This window comes from Triplophysa rosa, linkage group LG17 (genome assembly GCF_024868665.1).
Source record: "Triplophysa rosa linkage group LG17, Trosa_1v2, whole genome shotgun sequence".
In the NCBI taxonomy this organism is placed as follows: domain Eukaryota; kingdom Metazoa; phylum Chordata; class Actinopteri; order Cypriniformes; family Nemacheilidae; genus Triplophysa; species Triplophysa rosa.
In genome coordinates, this window is record NC_079906.1 from 14214104 (window position 1) to 14236873 (window position 22770).

The 22770-nt window shown below is 37.8% G+C and overlaps 1 protein-coding gene across 2 annotated transcripts in view; it reads right to left on the bottom strand.

The window, feature by feature from the left end:
• cpne5a (copine Va) overlaps positions 1–20638 on the bottom strand; it is a 67603-nt gene extending 46965 nt beyond the window's left edge. Inside the window, exons 1-7 of one of the 2 annotated variants that reach the window (XM_057357366.1) lie at positions 20143–20638; positions 10155–10195; positions 8701–8747; positions 5379–5482; positions 3587–3626; positions 2933–2947; positions 2709–2785 (exon numbers count right to left, since the gene is read on the bottom strand). In XM_057357366.1, the coding sequence (XP_057213349.1) occupies positions 2709–2785; positions 2933–2947; positions 3587–3626; positions 5379–5482; positions 8701–8747; positions 10155–10195; positions 20143–20252 (434 nt within the window). In that variant the 5' untranslated portion in view covers positions 20253–20638. The remainder of the gene's footprint in view (positions 1–2708; positions 2786–2932; positions 2948–3586; positions 3627–5378; positions 5483–8700; positions 8748–10154; positions 10196–20142) is intronic. The other variant, XM_057357367.1, reaches the window with a different exon arrangement.
• Between the last annotated feature and the right edge of the window lie 2132 nt (positions 20639–22770).

The window sequence follows — 22770 nt, forward strand, 5'->3', positions numbered from 1 at the left end:
GCTGTATTCAATAAGGGTTAGATTACCTCCCTTCCTATATCTTCTATATAAACAAGATCTGAGAGATGTAATTGAATCTACAGCAGAGGGATGTTTTGGTGTTCTTTCAGAACAGAAGCAGCGGAGGCGGACCTAAATGTTGAAGATGATAAATTAACGTGAATTCTTTGCAGTAGACATCAGATTTCACTTTATGGGTGTACATAAACATACAATTTTGAGCTTTGAAAATTGAGCTGCCAAGTGTGTCACCTTTGATTTACTTATTTTAAAAGAATGGATACTTGCAAAGAGATGAATGCTTCTATATAGACCGCACTGAATGGATAGAGACAACACTGTAGCCTGTTTGCTGCAGTGGATACACTAAGACAGCTCTATGGCTATGGTGAATTATTGAGGTGTAGAAAGGATGATATTAGGAGTGCGCATAAGCGTGTGTGTGTGTGAGAGAGAGAGATGAGAAAGACATGCTGTTCAAAAGCAGGTCATCGTGTGCTCTGTGACAAGACTCCATTTAGCTGTGGTTAACAGATTTCCAAATTTCTGCTAGAATTTGATTTCTCAGTTACACACAAATGCATTCACTTCTGGTTTCATTCCAAGACAAACACCCAATTTTCACTAAATTTCTTTATTTTTTTAGCTTTTACTCACTTTTTCTTACTGTCTCTATCTAATCTAACACAGTCTGGGGAAACCGTACAGACATCAGGGGCTCCAATTCTTCCCTAAAGCTTCTAAACTCACACAGATTCTTCATTCACCAGCTGAGCAGCCCAGTGTCCCTTCACCACATCCAAAACTCTCCAATACAGTCTGCACAGATAAGACCCATAAATAAAAGCAATTCACACATCCCATCCCACCGTGAGCCTTTCGGGTTGATCAATAGGGTCTGCTTCACCTCCGACCTTCTCTTTATTTATATGTGCTAACCACACTCTGCATATCTACCTTGTAAACTTCAGCTCTTTGCTATTTTCACACCATTATATACAAGCAGCAAGCGCCATTATAAAACACTTACAGGCTGTGGAGTGGTGATGATGTGTATGTGTGATCCAGACTGCAGCAGTGTTTGGCTTCAAAGGGCTCGACAAACAACAATTATAGACTGCAAGCTTTTTCAGTGGCTTGGATCAAGTGTTATCCCCATTCATTTTTTGTATAGGGATTTCACAAAAAAATGTTTGAATGACATAAACGAACCAACAGTGATACAATATATCGAACAACTGACTTTGTCATTCATTCAAAATGTAAAATATTAAATAAGAAGGTTTAGTTGACTACAAAATCTTTAAGTATATACAAAAATTGACTTCTCAAAAATGTGTCTTGTTTTTAAACCCACAAGCACATACAATTTCTTAAAGTGATAGTTCACCCAAAAATAAAAATTCTGTCATCATTTACTCTTTACTCATTTACCCTGTTGTCATTTAAAACCTGTATGACTTTCTTTCATCCGCAGAACACAAAAGAAGATATTTTGAAGAATGTTGTTCACTGGCCCCCATTCACTTGCATTGGTTTTTATGTCCATACAATAGAAGTGAATGGGGGCCAGTGCTGTTCTGTTACCGTAACTTTCTTTAAACTATCTTTTGTGAACTTTTGTGTTCTGTGGAAGAAAGAAAGTCATAAAGGTTTGAAATGACAAGAGGGTGAGTAAATGATGACAGAATTTTCATTTTTGGGTGAACTGTCACTTTAACAATGTTGGAGCTTATGGTATAGTATGTCTCTCTTGACAGGTTAATTCCTTACTGCTAAAAATGATTTTGTCTATGGACAAAATAAATGGGATTTTTACTTCCTGAACCCTTCTGTCGCTCACTATGGCAGAATGGATGCCTTTGGTTGTGTTCAATTAGTGTTTGCAATCTACAATGACTAGCCTAATCTGCTATTCTGACATACATCTGTAGGACACAGATGGTGAGGCATAGACGGCGGTATCCATCATCGTTCCACAGCCATAATGCTCCGAACAGGAACGAAAGACTAGGCTACGGCCCATTTCAAGCAAGGTCTGAACATAAAGACAGGCTAAAGTGATAGAGTGCATTGCATTATGGGCAATCAGGCAAGGTCAAAAATGCAAGGCCCGTGCATTTCACAGAACTTATGAATTAAAAACAACCTCATCGCATGCTTAAGGTTTAAAAGAATATCTGTTATCATTTACACACCGCCATGTCATGTTAATCCTGTATGGCTTTCTTTCCTCTGCCTTACACAAAAGAAGATATTCTAAGGAATGTTGGTAACCGAACAACGGCGGTACTCATTCACTTCTATTGTATGGTCACAAAACCAATGCAAGTCAATGGGGACCGCCTTTGTTTGGTTACCAGCATTCATCAAAATATCTTCTTTTGTGTTCTGCGGAAGAAAGAAAGTCACACAGGTTTGAAATGACAAAATGGTGAATACATGATGACAGAATTTTCATTTTTGGGTGAACTATCCCTTTAAGAAGTGAAAGACAAGTTACTAGTAAATAAATAGGCTTTGGCGCTGGCTGTGCATATAGCTGAGCCCGAAATAATTCATGAATCAATAAATGTGACTAGATAGACAGCCAGTCAATAGGAATGAATGCCATCCACCTGAGAAGAGTTTCATGTGGCTAGTAATCAGTCTGAGACGGATTCAAGCACAGCTGCTAAGTCCCAAAGAACAGTGCATTAGGTTCTTACCCCAGAGGCTTTTCCAGACGACTGCCTGGTGAACCCACTATCTCTCCCAGAGTGCAGAAGGTCTGACCCAGGAAGTCCTACACAACGGTGGTCCAAACCAAAAACGCCCCATGGGGTGGATTGGCATACAGGAAGTAAAGGAAAAATCAGAATAAATCAGGGTGATACTGGATAGAAATTAGATGTACGGTTAAAGAGTCTAGGAGTGCAAGGCAGAGACGTACGTTGAAATCGGAGGGCTTCCAGGAGGGATGTGAGGCCGCAAATATAACAATAACAACAGAGCATATCATGTAACAGAACAAGACAAACAAAACAAAATAACCAAATTGAAGGCGTCAGTGAATTCAGGCCGTAGAGGACCAAGAGAAAAAAAGAGAGTTAGAGAAGGACAAAAAGATTTTGGAGAGGAGAAAAAGGGGACGAAACACCCAAAATGAAATGATCACTGAGATAAAACCAAAGAAGAAAAGAAAGAACTGTGGGAAAACCAAAACGTAAATCAAAAATTCACTGTGAAATGAACACAAAAGCACATTGGGATGGTTCGATGCAAAAGATAATTTTACAATTTTTTTATCATATATTATATCTCCTAAATAATTTTTGTTTGCCAGTTAAAAAGGGAACATTACAGAATTTACAAATTTACCACTTATTTGGTGACACACCAGACTGAACAGTCCAGACTGTTAGTTTAGAACTTGTTTTTCTTTCAGTTCACAGAGTTTATCAAATGTGACAGTCTTTTAAATAACTTGCAGAGAACCAACCGCACAAACACAAAGAAGCATGCATATCAAATGTATAATTTCACTTTAATACACAATCAGGCAAACAAACACATGCACAAAAACACACAGCATCGCTATACTCACGTGTTTGGTCAGATCTGGACTTTTGGAGTCGATGTCATAACTGAAATGGCAGAAAAAAGCTTTTGGTATTGATCATGTGACTACAAGAGCGCTCTCAGGTGTTGTGAAAAGCATGCTCAACAATTCTGAAGTTATTTGATCTGGGTTACCTTAACTCATAATGAAAGTATCCATAATTCTAAACAGCTGACTACTACAGTAACTACTAACACAACTCCTGGTGGTACGGTGTAATTATGTCAATATTAAATCTCTGCCATTAATGAAAGTCATTAGTCAAACTGATCCAGAGACAGTGATTCAGGGGCACCTCCTTCTGCCTGAGTTACATGAGGTGTAATTAAAAATGTTTGCCAAGCTGAATGCTATACTACTCTACAGCAGCTGTACAATTCATTTGGTAAAGGAACATATATCTTTAAAGGATCAGTTCCCCAAAAATGAAAATCCTGTCTTCATTTACTCACCCTCAAGTTGTTCCAAATCTGTATACATTTCTTTGTTCTGTTGAACACAGAAGAAGATACGCATTTTGAAGAATGTAGGAAAGCAAGGCATTTTTGACTACCATCGTAATTTTGCCTACTATGATAGTCAATGGTGGCCAAGACCTGTTTGGTTACAAGCATTCTTCCAAATATCTTTTTTTTCAGTGTTCATCAGAACAAAAAAAACTGTACAGATTTGGAACAACTCGAGGGTGAGTAAATGATGACAGGTTTTTATTTTTTGGGTGAACTGTCCCTTTAAAAAAGACATTACAGAACTCAGGGTGGCCAATCAAAACTAGCCCAATGACCCCCGACCAAACACGAAAATTAAAACAAAAGCTAAAATACATATTTTGCAGTCACTTTTCTCCTTGAAAATCACTATACAGCAGTAAACATAATGACGCCTCTGTTTCATAAATAATTCAATTTTACCTTAAAAATCACTAATGATGAAAAGAATCTTTTCGCCTTTAACCCGCAGAATAAAAAACAACCCACGGCTAGAGTATAAAAGTAGCCCGATTCCGCAGGAAAAATGCATACTTGGCAACCCTTATAGAACTGCACTGTATGTAGATTGGCTTTAGACTACTTATTAATTTAGGTTATGCTATATATTTTGCATTAAACATTATTTGATTAAAGCCTCAACCAGTGCCGTGAGTTCAGGTGAGAGCAATCATCAATTTTGCAATTCCATCTGGTTTCATTACTAGCTATCGAAAAAATGACACATTTCACCTTTAAATTAGAATTTAAATAGAACACCCTTAGTATGCATATAAATTCCTGGCAGTATTGAAAGTTGAATTGAGTGGAACTCCGGGTCTGGAGCACAGTTGGTTGGCTCTGTGAATATTTGCATTGGTGTAATTGGAAGTGGTATAGGAGTCAGCATGAAGGAGGAAGGTTTAACACCGAAGGCACTCTGAATTCTCCAATTAAGTCCACCCGGTATTTAGGGGAGCCCACTTAAAAGGGTGAATGAGCATGCGATGGACACACAGGTGAACGTGAGAACGCTGTGTAAATCTTTCGGGATCCAGCGTCATGCATTTGCTTTCGAGCGGCTGCGTGAAGATTGAGGATAAAACTGATCTGAAATATGTATCGCCCTTTCACTGATCCGGCCTCTTAAACATGACAGTCAAGAGAGATTCACCATCAATAATTACAGAGGAGGATGCGCTGGGGGTGAGGGTTTAGAAAGAGAGACAGAGAGAAACAGGGGATGGAGTGGGACAGGTCTTCAGAGAGCAAGGCAGATTCCTGTGTCAGCACCAAAGGTAATAACTCACATGTCAAAGCGAAGATTCTGCTTCTCCTCAAAGAAATAGTCCAGGATGTACTTTCTCACAAAATCCGGGTTCAGGGTGTTGTCAATGACTTCAGTTCTCCCAAACTAGACAAAGAAAGAGCACAGCATAGCATAGACATAATAAAGTTACAGTTCGGCCGCCAACATGTTTATGTGGTTGCTTAAAGGAATACTCCACCCAAAAAAATGAAAATTCTATCATCATTTACTCACCCTCAAGTTGTTCCAAACCTGCATAAATCTCTTTGTTCTGATGAACACAAAGAAATATATTTGGAAAAATGTTAGCAACTGACATTTACATCATTGACTACCATTTTAATTTTTCCTACCATGGTAATCAATGATGTCCTAGAAATGTCAGTTGCTAACATTTTTGCAAATATCTTTCTTTGTGTTCAACAGAACAAAGAAATGTATACAGGTTTGGAAAAACTTGGTGGGGGGGGATTCATGACAGAATTTTCGTTTTTGGGTGGATTGTCTATTTTAATGGAGACAGGAAGCAAAAACTGGACTGGACTAAACAGAAAATGGAATGGAGTGTCAACAAACTATATAATAAATAGCCAATAATCTATGCGGCATTAAGTCAGCAGGTGCAAAGAAAACTAGAACAGGTGAATTTTTAGCAGGATGTTTGGAGAGCTGCTTTTGATAAATGAAGGAACTCCCTCTCATAATCAGTCTTTGTGTGGCATGTATGCGAGTGTTTGCATGCAAATAAAGGGCACACAGGCAATAAATAAACATGAATATTCAGAAGAGCAGCTCTCCGAGTTTATGGGATGTCACTTTAATGGCACATGGTCACAGTCTATTCATATGAACATATGGAGTACTGAAAATGACTGCAATTTCTATGATAATAAAGAAGCAGAGCTCAGCTTTATGTATGAATATTACTTCATAACCAACTGTTTCACTGTAATGTCCTCTAAAAATGTGGAATCACAAACTCTAAAAGCATCTCTTTATCCGCTATAGCCGCTGGAAGGGTCTGTCCCTGTTGGTTTTAAAGCAAAACTGGTGGTTCTGAATCAAGTGTGGGTAAATATTTCTGAACCTACAGCAGTCAGAGAGGAAAGGAAAAGAGAGGGGAAGAGAAGAAAAGAGAACAGTTTTACAGGAGCTTTCATTCTTTGCGATGTATACTAAGAAGGTCTGCAGCTGGTTTCCTCAGCTAATTGTGTTTTCCATGAATAATTAAATATGAGAAGTCAGATGAGAAATGAATAAATAAATGAATCACCAGAAGGGGGGAAACTGTACTGGCCAGGCAGAAATTAGGGTGGAGAAAGATTATTAGGGATCGTATGATAATCAGGTGATTAAAATATAAAAACCACGGCAGAGTTTTCTCATTACAGACAAGTAACATAATGTAAAGATGTATAATGTCAAAGACATGTAGTGTAATGTAGCCTACTGTCTACTAATCTACTATTATGAATCCGTTTCCAAATGTATGTACATGGCCTGGCCCATATGTATTGCTCTGAACTCTTAGCCTGTTAACATCCCCCATAATATCTTTCCAAAAAACAAAAGGAGAACATTTACTGAAATTTATTTTTCAAGGCCCTAAACATTGAAGAAGAGACCGCGTCTGGAATGACTTAAACGCAGCTCTTTGAGAGGAGAACACAAGCAGAGTCTTTAGCATTCACAACATAATGTGTCATAAACACTGAATACGATTACACGACCTTAAATTCACACTTCACATCACTTCAACGGCTGTTATAAATCATTCTATTTACCTGCTGCTGTGTGCTGTAGGCTATAAACCTTTGTTTATTGCTAGCTTTTATACTGTTTGGCATAAGGTGCAGTGTTCTGTATGTATTATATCACAGACATTCAAATTAGTTCTGGGGAGTAATGCCATTAGCGAGAACAGATGCAAATAGAAACATAAACTTCAGGAAATGCTTTTGGAAATGCTTTTTTACTTCCGTTCATAATGGAGAAAAAAGTGATTGAGACCATACATGGATGAGGGGGACACAAAACACAATAACGGATGACATTTGCAGAGATGGAGAAGTGATGGGACAATAGGAAAAATTTCAACATGGGAAAAATAAAAGCAGCGAGAGCTGCACAGAAAGAAACTAATCTGTAATGAGATAATCATTCAAATGATGACACTAAAAACTAAACTCAAACAGTGAAGTTATGACTGAAAACACACGTGCACCCATTAACTTGTATTGGTTTGTGTCTAAAAACACCCCACAGCAAAACATAGAGCCTCTAGTGGGTCATTTCATTCAAGTGTTTATAGATAAAGAATCATAGTTCAAATAAGTAAACATAATAAAAGAGTGTGGGGAGAGAACATGGGCCTGTGAACACATTCGCTTGTAAATCTCTCGGCTAAAGTCAGGCGTTTATATTGTTTCAGAAACAACCGGAGATACACATACACACCTAAATCTCCTGCTGAAAGAGGTACACATACAAAAAATGTCTTTATCAATCCTTCACAGCTTAGCTTTCTCCTTTCCACAGTGGTTGGTATAACACCCAAACAACAGGTGTTTTACACCGAAGGGATACGGTGAAAGAGTCCACAAAGCTAATCGGAGTTAGCAACCTGCTTAGTATTATGTAAGCTGTTGTAGTAAGAGAGGAAAAGCAATCCCAGAAAAACTGTGCTGTCTGATAAAAGACGACCGACACTCCAGCAGTACTTATTATTAGAGCGGAAAAAAATTCCTGACATTTCGAAATTCAAGTAGACTTTGAGAACACCTGCCTGAACAACTGTCACCCGCTAATGGGGAATTCAATTAAAACGGGTTTCTCTACACAAAACCAGTCCAGCAAAGGAGCACCGCAACCCGCTTGGTCCAATTTAGATCTTTCCTTTTTTGTGTAAGCTCATTGATGGACATGATTCCGGAGTCAGATTTTCTGCTGATTGCAATGACCTGCCAAATGGGAGCCAGGGTGCCCTAGCTCAACACAATTTAAGTGTGAAAAATCGGGACCAGCGAGCTGGGAAGCATTACAAATGCGTTGGCTGGTGACTTTAGAGCCAGATCGACTTTAATGCTAATCGGTAACGGAAAGTGTACAATCATCTTAACAGCCAATCACTCAAGGCCGTGGGGACAGATTCATGAATATTCAACAAGGAAATCAATGGGCAGTGGAGGGCTGCGGAGAGACTGAAGAGGGCGGATCAGAGAGGAGTGAGACGGTGGAGGATATGCAGAGGTGATTAGGAGAAATGAGGGAGGGAGTCTGTGTCAGAACTGATTGTCGGTTCGTTCTCGAGTGTGGACACTTACCTCGCGCCACTGCTTCGACTCCGTTCCCTGAGTGTAAAGAATACACACTGAGAACAAAGAAAAGCAAAGAAACAATTTGCATCAATACTGTAAAACAACCTTGTTATAGTTAGATCAGAAAGGTAAAAAACAAAAACAAAATCTTTCAGGTTCAGGATTAACTCCAGTAATTAAATGTAGATGTTTTTGCTAGTAATAAGATTAAGATTTTTTTTGTCTGTGTTTCTTAGATAGTTCTCCTACAGAAATCTAATAAATGGTTCCACTTGACCTAAATGGGATAGTTTGCCCTAAAATGAAAATTACGTCAACATTTACTCACCCTCTTGTCATTTCAAGCCTGTATGACTTTTTCTTCTGCAAGACACAAAATAAGATATTTTGTAGAACCGAACGATGGCGGTACCCATTCACTTCTATTGTATTCACAAAACCAATGCAAGTCAATGGGTACCGCAGTCGTTCGGTTACCTTCATTCTTTAAAATAATCTCTTTGTGTTCTGCAGAAGAAAGAAAGTCATATAGGTTTGAAATGACAAGAGGGTGAGTAAACGATGACAGAATTTTCATTTTGGGGTGAAACATCCCTTTAATAAGAGATCTCAGCCATGTCACACAAACAGAGCTCTGATTTGCCATCAAATATCAATATTATTGACGATTTCAATCTGAACATAAAATTGATCTAAAACCAGATTATTTTATACATCATTTCGGAAGATGTACAGTACGCTAGTCCAGAGGAACTGTTTCAGTTTTTAATACTACACAAACGTTTAAACAAAATACAACCAACAGAACATGAATTTCGTTTTAATTATATATGTAAGATTAAAATAATAATAGTAATCAAATAAAAAACTGAAACAGGAATTGATCCTAGATCCTTTTTATACATTCATTTTATAGCGCTGTACTATAAAGTATTTAGTACATGAATGAAACACAACTGATCTATGAAAGAGCAACCTTTGAACAATACATTTTTCCTCTAGGTCTCTATTTTATAATCTGTATGTGTTTAGTAAGAGATTTACTGTACAGGTCTAAGAAGACCCCCAGATGCCCCTATAATTCATAAAGCATTTGTATTCAGGGGCCAAATTCATGCTCTGCATTTATTATATGGTGGTGAAGAAAATCTGTCACATTGTGATGCAAATGCTATGCATGCGTTTAAGGAAACTTGGAAGAAACAGCAGAGTAGACAAATTGCAGGCAGAGTGCAGAAAACAGAAGCACAACTGAAGTGTGTGGAAGAGACAGAACTTGAGAACGATGTGTCAGGTACAGAAAGTTAGGGGCCTGGGGACTTTGGGGAGCCTGGGAAGTTTCTATAAGTGTGCGTGTGACATGTACTGCATGCGCAGTAGATTAAACCAATAACTCCAAAGCACTTAGCATACCCACAAATTCTCGTGTGCTATTGTCATAGAACACGAGATGTACTTACAAGGATCAGACTTGGAGAACGTGTCTCGATCTAACAGGTTTCTGGGGAAACAAGAGAAAAAGGCGGCAATGAAGTTCTGACAAACTAGGTCATATGGGTCAAACAGTTCAGGCATAAAATGAATACCGCAGCCTCACACAAATAAACCAGATGGAGCTCTAATTCAAATGTTATTTCAAAACCCAATCATTTGGATCCTTCAGTACCCATAAAAATTGAGAAGAGAGGTTACACTTCCATTATGCCCATATATGAAAGAAAAGTGCCGTTTTTCTTTTTGTACATACACAAGTTGTTCTCCAGTTATTCCAAATATTCAGAATAGTCCATTTGAAAGCATAAGGGGAGGCATATGGCAACATTAGCCAAGCACTAAGGATTTATTCCTTCGTAACGCTTCTCATTGCTTATATTAATTGACATTCTGTGCACAAATAGGGCCCAAAATATACAGTTTTGCAAACTCTTCAGACAGCTCTTGACATTCATTTCATTCTCATCTTTTGGCTGATCGAATCTGAAAGGGTTTCTGACATGCTGGTTCAATAAACTCTGAGAGTCACTAACAGATAATTGGTCTGGTTATTCAAACCTTCTTTTTTATCAGTAGCACTCTATAAAAACAATTTCATTCGGTTTAATTTGACAGGCTTGAAAATATCTGATTTCTATTGCAATATCAGTTTCAGAGGAATTAGTCGTAATTCAATTTTATGTGTGCCTTTGGATTTTATAATGGCTATTTGAAAACTCTGAAACAGGGTTCTCTGATTCTTATGAGTGTCAGCTAGACATTGTTAGTGTGCTTCAGACATTGACAGACGAGAAACACTGTCAATTCAACTAGTAAACATTCCTGCAATTGCAAAGGTTTTAAATGAATTTTTTCACCCGTGGTAGACTGAGCGCTGAGTGTTCAACAAGAAATGAGTTTTTAGAGACGTTTCAATGGAAAACGAATAATTTAACTGCACCCAAGCAGTCATTTGGAAAACTGAATAAACTCAATTCACAATCAAATTTTAGACTTGGCTGATAGATGTGGGGTTTTTATATTATTGATTTTTTATTCTTTTTTCCACGCAGACTTATTGTTATACCAGGTAGGTCTTCAAAACACAACCGAAAATCTAAACTGCTATCACAGAAAGGACAATTTTCTTTGATTCAGCCACAAAGATATTTCATAAGTACACACATACTCTTGTAGTACTCTGCAAATCAATAATAAGATTCCCATGCTTACGTATTCTTTCTGTATTCACACTTTCCTGCCTGAGCCTTAAGGTTAAATGTTTGCCTTTCTGAATGAGGGGATATCAAAGATTCCATCTGTAATTAATTATTAACAAGAAATAGGAAATGACTCTGAGGAATGAATTTGGGGGATTTTAAGATTTCAATGCTGAACAAAGGACATTTCTGAGGAAACTTTTGAATTATCTGATTTATCGACATCATTGTATGCATCCGGAAACACAGAACATTAGATACCTCAGTAGTAGTTTTCTTTGACGTGAGGCTTATGAAACTTGTGTCCTACTGCTGCTAAAATAAAGTTGGGCTTCCTTAGAGACATTATGCTATACTCTCTAAACATGTAGAGGTTTTGACAGATCTCTGACGTTCACACACCAAAATGATAAATTGACTCCTTTGGGCTTTGAGACATGACTGCATTCCGGGATGAATCCTACAACAACTAAGTGTTACAGGTTCGTGAGAAGGTATGAGGTTCAAGCCATAGAGATTGTATACAATCCTTATTTTATAGTTCTTTTTGTAATGTCCATCTTTAATGTTAATAACAATTCTTGTTATAAAATCACTCGCAGTTAAGTTTATGTCACTTTTGCACCTTTCCACTGAAACAAATGAGCTGATTTTTTGCTGTTGGGCATTTTAAAGACTTTTTTGCATGTGAAATGAGATACATTGCTCTGCAGCACATGCTTGCTATCTGCAGGTTTGCTGTCGGCTGCAATATGGTTTTTAATTGCCTCATCCTTCAATAACAGCCTCTTGGCAAAGTCTGCTTTACATTGTGATAGATTCACAAAACAATCCATGCTGAAATGTGCCGCCCAGACCTCGAGGATTATAAGCGATGAAAGATAAACGTTGGCCATTCTTTTCTAACGCTGACATTTCTCAGAAGGAAACGAGGCGCAGTAGGAACTTCATGCAGCTAAATGTTTGACCATCTTTTTTATATTTTACTCACAATCTTATATTAGGAATAACAGTATCTAACCTTTTTATGCTGTATTAATTAAAGTAACTTAAATGTGGAGACACTCTTTTGGAAGTACAAAACAAATTATCTATGCAGTTTAGTTTCCATGAGTTTTTTTTTTCACCCGGAAATTCTAAAGTATAAAAGTTAGTTGTTTTTATATTATTAAAAAATTCTTTCATCTCAAAAGATCAAGGAAAATGGTTCCTCATAATGAGACTCCTTTAATGTTTTTGTAACTATCACTGACCAATTAAAAACAATAGTAAAAAGAATGCACACGCATTACCTGGAACACAAAGCTCTGTTTTGATGTTTTGACTGATTTATTTGACTCACATAGACTCACTCGAAAAGGTACTGGATATTGGCACCTCATATCAGTTTTTTAATTTTGCTAAAGAAGTGGTCTGACACCAATGGACTTGTGATCCAACCCCCCTCTCACCCATGCTCTACCAGCACCTGATGGCACTGTAATTGGCACCCTCATGCAGGAGAAGCTATTCCAGTCAGCGGGATCAAAATAGATTCTAAACTCCTCAGCCAGCCAATGAACTTTCATTGGTTCAAAGAAGCAGAAAAAGCAATTCAAGAGTCCAAGTCACTATCAAGTTAAGAGGGGCAAAGAGAATTCTCAGTGTGCGTCTGAGCTGAAAGCTATGGACCTGCAAGTAAAGGTGAACAAAGAAAGACAGGATGTGCTCACTGTGTATCAGAAATGAAAACTCTTGTACACTGGCAGGGGTATAAGTGCTCTGTGTGAATGACTCTCAGGTCTGTAGGAGATGTTTGACATGGCTATTTGTTAAACTTTGAGTAAAGCCTTGAGAAGGATTAAATAATAACTAAAGCATTTTGAACGTGAAAGAAACAACTGTTTTGATGGTATCCATAAGTTTGAATAACTTTACCAATATACAACTGTTAATGGTTCATATTGAGATCATAAATTTAATTGTTTCTATGATAAATGAGATATGTAAAGACTGTGTTTAACTCTTGTTAGGAATAGTTAACACATTTACCAACTTTCCCCATGTTATAGATGCCATCAATGCATTGATAGCTTACATTTCAGTACCACTCCAAACAAACCAAATTGTGCATGTACGCTTTACAATTTAACAGCTTCAAGAAAGACAACAACACGCTGACATTTCCCGTAGATTGAAACAAAAGATGGGCAGAAAGGTTAAGAGTATAATTTACTGTCCTGGGTCCCAATCACCCAAGCAGAATGGACACTGGCATCCAACCGGTGTGTTATTAAAACGTTTCTCACGGGTCCGTGGCCAGCTCTAAGACCTCCGAATTCTTGTTATAGTGTTTCATTAAATACTATATGATCTACAGTCCTTCTGGTCTTCTCCACAAGGGATAATTACAAAAAAAAAACATCAGCGTTTTTCAGCTTATCAAAAACAAGACAGGAACCCTGAGCAGACATCGCTCATAAACCGGGTGTATATCACTGCAAAAATCTCTAGTAAAGTAACAGACCATGCGGCCACCTTGTTCTATACACGCCTCTGGCATAACGGCTAAGAGAGATGTTTGGTTAACAAAAATGATGCTTAATCACTGTTACGCAGTGCCGTCTGATGTATGACTCTCATTTAAGTTGAATTACCACTTTAATGGCTGAATTAAACATTTATTTGATTACAGAGGACAGCAGAAATAATCAAACAAAGGCTCAGTAATACAGAAATGATGAACATCATAATAATCAAAAAGTACCCTTAATAAAGAAAATCCTTTTTACATGGGTTTTTCAGGCTGAGATGATCAGGAAGATATGCCTTTTATATATCTTTGACTAAAAGCTATTGTCATGGTAATGAAGTAATTGAACTGCTCATTTACGTCACTCAGATATTTTGGGATTTATTGGGATGTGGAAAAATAAGCCACCGTTTAAGGTCTACAGTATGATCAATAGCCTCCACTTTAACAACTCTGTAAATATTAATGCATGTATTGACTTAAATTATCACTCTAAAAATTCTAAATACAAATGCTATAAACCGAGATGTTTTTATTGTGTATTGTATACTTTATGCACACAGGGTGATGACGTACATCCGTTAAAATCTCAGCCAGCTAAGCCACTTCCGCTGTCATGGGGCTGATGTGATTTGTCACCAAGCGATATGCATGTTTACCTAAAAAAGAGTAAAAATTTCAGGGAACCAACAGCACTAGAGCTCAGCATTGTTGAGTGCCTCTGTGATCAAGCCTCAAGTAAGTGCAAAAGTTTACGTCATTTTTTATATTTGTGGATGTAGCTTTAAACGTATAGCTTGAAGCCTTTCCCCCTTTTGGTTGTCGATGTATGATGTAGTGTTTGGATAATATGACTCACGACGTTGACCGTAATCCTAGGAGTGAAAATGTCATTGTTCCCTGGACGCTACGTGTGCTGGATGTAACTGAGCGGACTGAGACCAATAGAGTCTATTATAAATCTAAATAAAAGGCCATGTGAGAGTGAATAGTTTTTATGCCAATTCTATTGTTTTTGCATAGAGTGTCACGACTCTGCCTTATCTTGTCATGGTTTTCTTGGTCCTGTGGCAGAGTCGTGACAAAGCCTTAGGTTTTATGTGAGAAAGCCATGAGTTGTTTACGTTTTTACATCTCATGTGCTTTCTCGTGTCTTGTCTTTGGCCCCGCCCCTCTCGTTTCCTGTATTGCTTCCCTGCCGTGTCTAATGTTTCCCACCTGCCCTCATTGATTACCCTTCGTTTGTCTTTCCTATTTAATGCCCTCATGTTTCATTGTCCTGTGTCGGTCATTGATTGTGTTTGCCGTGTGAGCTGTGCGTTCTATGTTTTGCTTACCTGTTTCTCCCATGCTCGTGTTCCTGTTTGGATTGTCCCGTCAAGTCTAGTAAGTGTTTACTTTAGTTTGTAAAGTGATGTTTAGCTTAGTTTAGTGTGAGTCAGTCTACGTCCTGTTTATTATCCTGTTTGTTCAGTTATACCCCATCGTGGGTTTTTGTTTCGTTTTTTTGTGTTTGAATAAATATCCCCTTTTTGTTAATCCTAAACTGCTGCCTGCAATTGGGTTCTTCCTCACATTTCATGACAATAGAGATGGTGAGATACGCAGATTATGATTCATTTTAATATTTTACTACAAATGCTTGAGAAAAAAATCAGCATTAACTAACAGCAACAAGACTGTCAATATTGACTTAATAACAGACTGGTCAGAGACCAGGAGATATTTCTACAACAATACTTTAAGGCAAACAAACAACCCAGATAGCAAAGATAATTGATTGCAATTGATGTTAAATCAATGTTGGGAATAACCTTGATTATAACATAAAACATTGATTCGACATTAAATCAACTATCTTTGCTATCAGTGTGTTTATTTGTATTATTTATATGAGTAAAGTTTGGACTTGTAATAGAATCATGTTGTCATTACAGTACAGTATTTTACAGCATTTATTACATTATACACCAGCTGAACGTCTGAACCACGCAGTAGGGACAAAGAGTTCAAGAGTTCACTTGACCATTTTGATCTCTTACATTCAAACATCCTCTGCTGAAACACAAGCATTCCCAGCCAACCCCACACACTCAGTCTAATAACTCATTTTTACACTTACTACTGTACATCTGCCAGCACAATTAACAACTGGCCTAGCTCTCACCCAGCCCATCCATCCGTTCACCATCTGTTGACTACTCGCTGTATTAAGAGCTTCCCTCAGTGACATGCAGAGGTCAGACACTCAGTCCCTCCTCTCAAAAACATTATGCGCCAGGATATGATTTCCTTCTATCCACAGACTGGACATACTGCAGTTTATTCAGACACTTGTTTATCCTCAAAGCTATAAATCGGACGATTCCACAAAATGTCAATCATACCACTCAAGATCAATATTACAGCGAAAAAAGATGAAAGAGAAATTAAGTGCATAGTAATCTAGAACGAAACAATTGATATTCATGTGACTGTACATTTCCACATTTCTCTCAAATCTTTCTTTCTTATGAGTTTTTGGAAAAGTATATGTATTTCATTACATTATCTGCTTTATTACCTCTTATTTCGTTTTTGCATAATGGTGTTATTGTCTTAACCATTAATAATGTTCATATGCGCAAGTTAGAAGCATTTAAGGGTTAGTGACCATTACCCTCACGTGACTATTATCTGTACTTATTTTTGGAAGATGCTCTGCTATTCTATTATCAGATGATACAATTCAGCCATTAAGGTCAATAGAGCTAAAAGAACAATATAAGGGCTTACAATAGCACATGGCTCCATTTGAAATCAAATCACATGCTGAGAACGAAGCTGAACCTCGAGTTATTCATCTCCAGGTTTCAAAAAACCCACCAATCCAAAGAAAGCCTGACAGAGCTCTTCTCAGCAGGATCGGAGCCAATGCAGTGGAGGGGTGGAATGTGAATGTAGATGTATTCCATGATCTCGTTCCTCACCTGCTGCAAGGTCAGCTAAGAGGAGAATGTGGATCTGCAGTGAAACTAAAGCTTGCCAACAAGTACAACTATGCGCCTCCACTGACACAATACATTGAGCTTCCCGGGGGAAATAGTAACAATAGGGGTGCAGGGATTGGACATCTTCGGCATGTTTCCCAACAGAAATGGAAAACAAAACATATCTTTACAAGAAAAATCTAAAGGACAAAAACAAATTGGTTGTAAAAAACTAATGATGTTATGATGTTTTAACATCATATGTTAATATGATGTTAAAACTAAACCTAAATTCAGTTTATTGAACATAATCGTGGACCTTATTCCGGTTTGACACTAAATTTAATTTAAAGGGAATTAAGATAACAGTATAGGTCAAGGGCCAGTTTCAGAGACAAGGATTAAGACTAGTCCCAGACTAAAATGAAAGTTTGAGCTGTCTTAACTGAAAATAAATTGCCCTGACATATCTTAAAATATGTCATTGCCATTGTTTTGTCTCAAGATGCACACCAGTAATATTTTTATCAAAGGCATTTTAATAGAAGTGACCTAAATCAAAGACCAGGCTTTGCTTAAGCCAGGACTATGCCTTAGTTAAATTAGGATATTTAAGTCACTTTTTAGAAAATGTTTTATAAAAAACATTATTGGTGTGCATCTTGAGACAAAACTATTATTTAAAATTATTTTCAGATAAGACAGCTCAAACATTCATTTTAGTCTGGGACTAACCTTAAGCCTTGTCTCTGAACCTTGACCTATACTATTATCTTAATTCCTTTTAATTAAATTTAGTGTCAAACCAGATTAAGGTCCACGATTATGTTCAAAATACTGAATTAAATGTTTAGATGAATGATCATCATGAACTGAAGAAGCACTTTAATGACACTCCTTTTCAAATAAGGCACTTATTGCATGTTTAATGGAAAAATGTGGATTATCTAAAAAGTTAGTTATCAATTAGTTTGTTTATTAGTTATGCAAGACATTATCCACATAATGCAGCTTCAAGCAGCGGTTACAGTAGTAGAACCTGCAAATAACCAATACTTGTGCCACCTGAGAGACATCAGAAGAGAGGAACACAAACAAAAAATTTTTAATGATGTTTGAAGTGGCAGAGAAACTAATGCTGTATTCCCAAAAGTATTAATCAGGTACTTCTCGAGTTTCAGGAGTGGTATATTGTCTCGTGTTTTAGTAAGTCTGTGGATATGGGAAATCATGGTGGGCTGGTTGAACTTGACATCAGGTGCATCCAGATAGCTTCTTCCTGCCACTTACAACAGTACAATACGAGCCGATCGCAAAACACAATTAGGTCTAGACAATTGGATCAATCCCATATCTCATAGCCACAGAACAGCTCTTGTTTCTGATAAGGCTTTCCTTACAGCTTCTGGGTTTGTCAGCCCAAACTTTCTGTTCTCCAATAACATCTGCAGGTTATTAAAGAATCTGGTGGGGGAAGTGAAGCAATTCAATTCCACGTCTACCTCAATCCCCTGATAACCAGCCCCAAACTAAATATATTACAGAGAACAAACGCAGGTTATGATTTCCATCACCGCCACGCCAAGTCTCATCAATGCCCCGGTGAAAATGTTCCCAACAGATGGGGCAATAACTGTCCAGAGACAACAGCTTATTAATGCATTGATTCAATTTTAGGAGTAGAGGTTGCGAAAAATTCAATTAAAAATAAGAATGCAAAAAAATTCATCAATTGATCACAAAAGTGATAACAGTAATGAGTTTTATAGCTTTTGGAGTTACAAGATTAGCACAATGAAAAAAATACAAATGAATATAAATGGAATTTTATAATTACAACTTGGAATGAATCTCAAAGGATCAAACATCAATCCTATAAGATTCCACATAAAATCTAATATGATACGCCATAAACTAAATTATCTTTTCTGAATTTTTCTTTATTCAGTGGGTATATTATGTTTAATTTGTCCAGTCCTTTTGGCTGCTTTTATTTGAATCCATTGTATGAAATCACATTAGCAATCCACTAGCATTCCTATAGGATTTCTGGCAAGGGATAGAGGTATAAAAAGAGAGATTGACAGAAAATGAAACGTAAGCCTGGTTTTGGAAAGCCATGTTTTTAAGTAAGTATTGTAAAATGGCATTTTGGCTTCTTAGCCTACCATGAAGCAAGTAAAAATGTATTCCAGTCTAAAAAGCAATTTACATCTGCTCCAATAAAACAGTTGAGATCACAATTTAGCTAATACCTCGTTTTGTAACTGAGATGTTTATTCATCTAAAAATCAGTGACGAAATTACACTCATATTTAGTATACAGTCTTTCACTGCGCAGACAGCAGGCGATATTAACTTGCAGATGAGAAATTGGCATGCTTATGGTTATTAACCACTTTAAAAGAAAATTGTTCTTATTAAAAGATGGTTTGACAAATAATTTTGTCTAAATTGGACTGAAGCATGTATAATTGGCTATAAACGTCTATTAAAGACATAACTGAACCGCCAGCACTACCCATTACTTCTCCAGATGATTGAAAACCTAAACCAACAGCCCACCTATTACTCTGAGCAATGAGCTGGCTGCGATCCTGCCTGAGAAGCCCCATGACTGAAATTTATTTTCACCTCATCTCAGATCATTTTTCCAGTAGAAGAGTTTGCGTGATAAATGAATATTGCTTAGTGTCAACTCAGAATGCAACATAATAATATGCAACACATGCACTTACAGTATAATGCACACAAGCAAGCACCAATGAAAAAGCACAGAACAGAAATTAGTTTGAGGGCGACATACTGTACAATCAATATTCTACTGTTTTGCACTATAATGTAAATCTCTGGTTATTTTTATGGTCCTCATGAATATTCATCATTGTTTACTTCAAGATTACAGCTGTAAAATGTGTTGAGTAGTGAAATAACAGAACGACCCAATAAAAAGTATCTCTTGAATTATATATATTACTGGGTATTTGCAGGGACTTGTACACTCTCATCGCATTAGTTTAATGCTCATATCAATTATATATAGACAGAATGACGTGAACTACTTCAGAAAGTCTATTTTGCATTTACCTAAAATATTAACCCCTTGCAAACCAAACATATATACTGTATATAGCCTACAAAATACCTTCGTTAGATGAACAGGAACCATTCATTTTAAATATACTATTATACATTTTGTCTTACTTTATTGAGCTTTGATTGGATATACCAGTCAAATAAACTTAAATGAGTCAAAAGTGATTTGACGCGGTACCTGCATGAGACGGTGATCTCCACTTTGGTGGCGGGGATATCCCCCGTGATGGGGTCGAACTCGCACACTGAGGCCATGTCCTCCAGTTTATCCATAACGTCCCCTTCCATGGACGCACGGGACGGGAGGAAGCTCTCCACTTCAAACAGTTTGGCGGTTCTGGGTACTGGCAGCGTTTATGAAAGTCTCAATTCTCCGGCTACGGGTGCGAGTGCGCGCGAGTAACGCAGCGGGATGACAGAATCAACGTCTGTGTCGGAGGACCGCAAATGCTCACGAAAAATCACATCAGTATCATTACAAGAAACAAAATAACCGCAGGGCGGATTTGGTTAAGCAATTCGTTGTACAGCAAAAACTAAAGGAAGAGTGGAAGTGTGTGCCTCTCCTGACAGCAGTGCGATCTCTCTCCTGCACTGGACAGATTGTAAAGTAAAAGAGCAGAACTCCACCCCTTTCGCATTCTTTCACATATTCGCCTCCTTGAGCTCGCTCGGCGCACGGTATCGATCCACAGCTATGGTTCATTACAGCCCCAGCTATTTACTAAGCGGTTCGCATTTGACATCACATATGAAAACAACTTAATTGAACTGTTAATGGAGTTTTCAAAATAAAATATGATAATAAATGAATCACAAAGCAAATGTCTATAAAGATATAGAATATTTCTATATGCACTGTATACTAACCTTGTATTAAGCTCTAATAAAACATGGTAATCTGTTTTAGATGAAATAAAAAATGAAACGGCTGATAAAAAATGAACGGCGCGAGACAGCCTCGCAGAGTCATTCCTGTTGTAACTGCGTTTCAGCACCACAGAGCTGGACAGCTCCGCCCAGTACTGAAATCCTACAGTATGTTTCTGTAACAAGCAAAATTTACATGTACCAACATTTATGCACTCATTCCTTATGAGACATCAAGAAGTATCTAGATGCAGAGGCAAAGTGTGCAAGGCCCTCTCTCTACCCCAAAGTTCCCAGGAGTCAATCATCTGTCAGATTTAATTACAGCTACTGGTGTCACCCCTGGCCTAATGTTCCAGAAGGCCTTCTAACTGCAGTAAACCCTCTCAGATCTACATTCTGCTTCCTCAGAGATACCCAGCGGGGCTGCTATGGTAGGGCTTAAGGTGACAGCACGCGGGCTGCATTCTGACAGAGCTTCAAACTGGAGCAGCATATAGTCCCTCTGACAGATATATAAGCTCTGGTGGGGGACCCTGACTGACAGTGGCATTGCACTGGATTTTTTTCACTAAAGCTCTGGAGCTTGGGTTAAATAGATGAGTATGAAAGACAAAAGGAACACTATGCAACATGTGGTGTGTTTTGGTTGTGAGAGGAAATTAGAATAATGTGCATAGGCACTAGATGGTAGCCAAATGAAAGAGTGCCCTCTTGAATTACACTTCAACTCAGAATGCGTATTTCCTATCAACAGCATCTGATATTGTTCCTCTTGCGCCAAGAGCAAAAACGGAGAGACATTTTATTCAGTGTCTTTCCCCTTGGTTTGGATCCAATTCCACAGAGGACTTCACAGATTGACATTCAGCCCTGCCTTTCAGTCACACATACCAGTAGATCAGACACAGATGGCTTTCCCCACCCTGACACACCGCCTCTTTTAAAATTACATCTCTAGAAATCACTCACCAATATAAATGGGAATTCCAACAGAACACAAGGCTGAACCAGACACAGCGACATCATTTCATGCATGGAGGAAAATTAGTCAAGTGACTTTACTGAAAGTGACAATGTTTATCCACAGGGCAGCTCACCTGGACAAAAAGTAATGAGAGAGTGTGTCACAGATTCAGTGTTTTATCAAGATGAAACGTTAAGTAGAATCTGTGTAGATATTCATAGCAAATAATCCCTGCCATATTTTCTCAATGAATCCTGATGCACAACTTCATCCAGTCGTAGTGAAAATGACGTGGCCATAAATCTTTCACCTTGGGTCATGTTAGATTCAGAAAAAGCTTATAGTAAGTCTTTGTGTGTCTAGTTATCCAAACATTGACACTGCAAAAAGTATGAATAGCTATCATTCACCTTTCAGGAGAATGTGATTAATTTCTTTAATAACTTCTATAATTACTCTAAAGCAGTTTTGATTATTTAGATCATTGTTCCTTAAATTTGAATTAAAAGCACTATTTTGTTGTGTTGTTGCTTAATAAAATATAAAAAAAGATGAACTGATAATATCAGGTCAGTGTACTCTCCATTTTGAAACCACTAAAGCAGTTCATCTCTCTGTTATTTTGCCACAAGCTCAATAAAGCAGCTGTGCGAACTCAACCACCAGTCGGAACGGCCGATCTCCCCAGCACGGATGACTCATTCTCTGAGATCTTTCTGGGTTACGCCACATGTTGCCACATTTTACTTTCTGCCTTCTGTCCCTGTTGGCCTAATGGGTATATAACAGTTTATTTGGCGATAGTCAAATGGAACTCAGCCGTTGGGCAGGAGCCCATTTATATTGCACCTTCTCTAAAGCTTTTTGACAAATAATACCATTTCCCACCGAGGTTTGTGGGCAGTCAAGAGACACAGATCCATTGATTTGATTAAACAGGAAATTCAATGTTTAACACAATGTCAGATG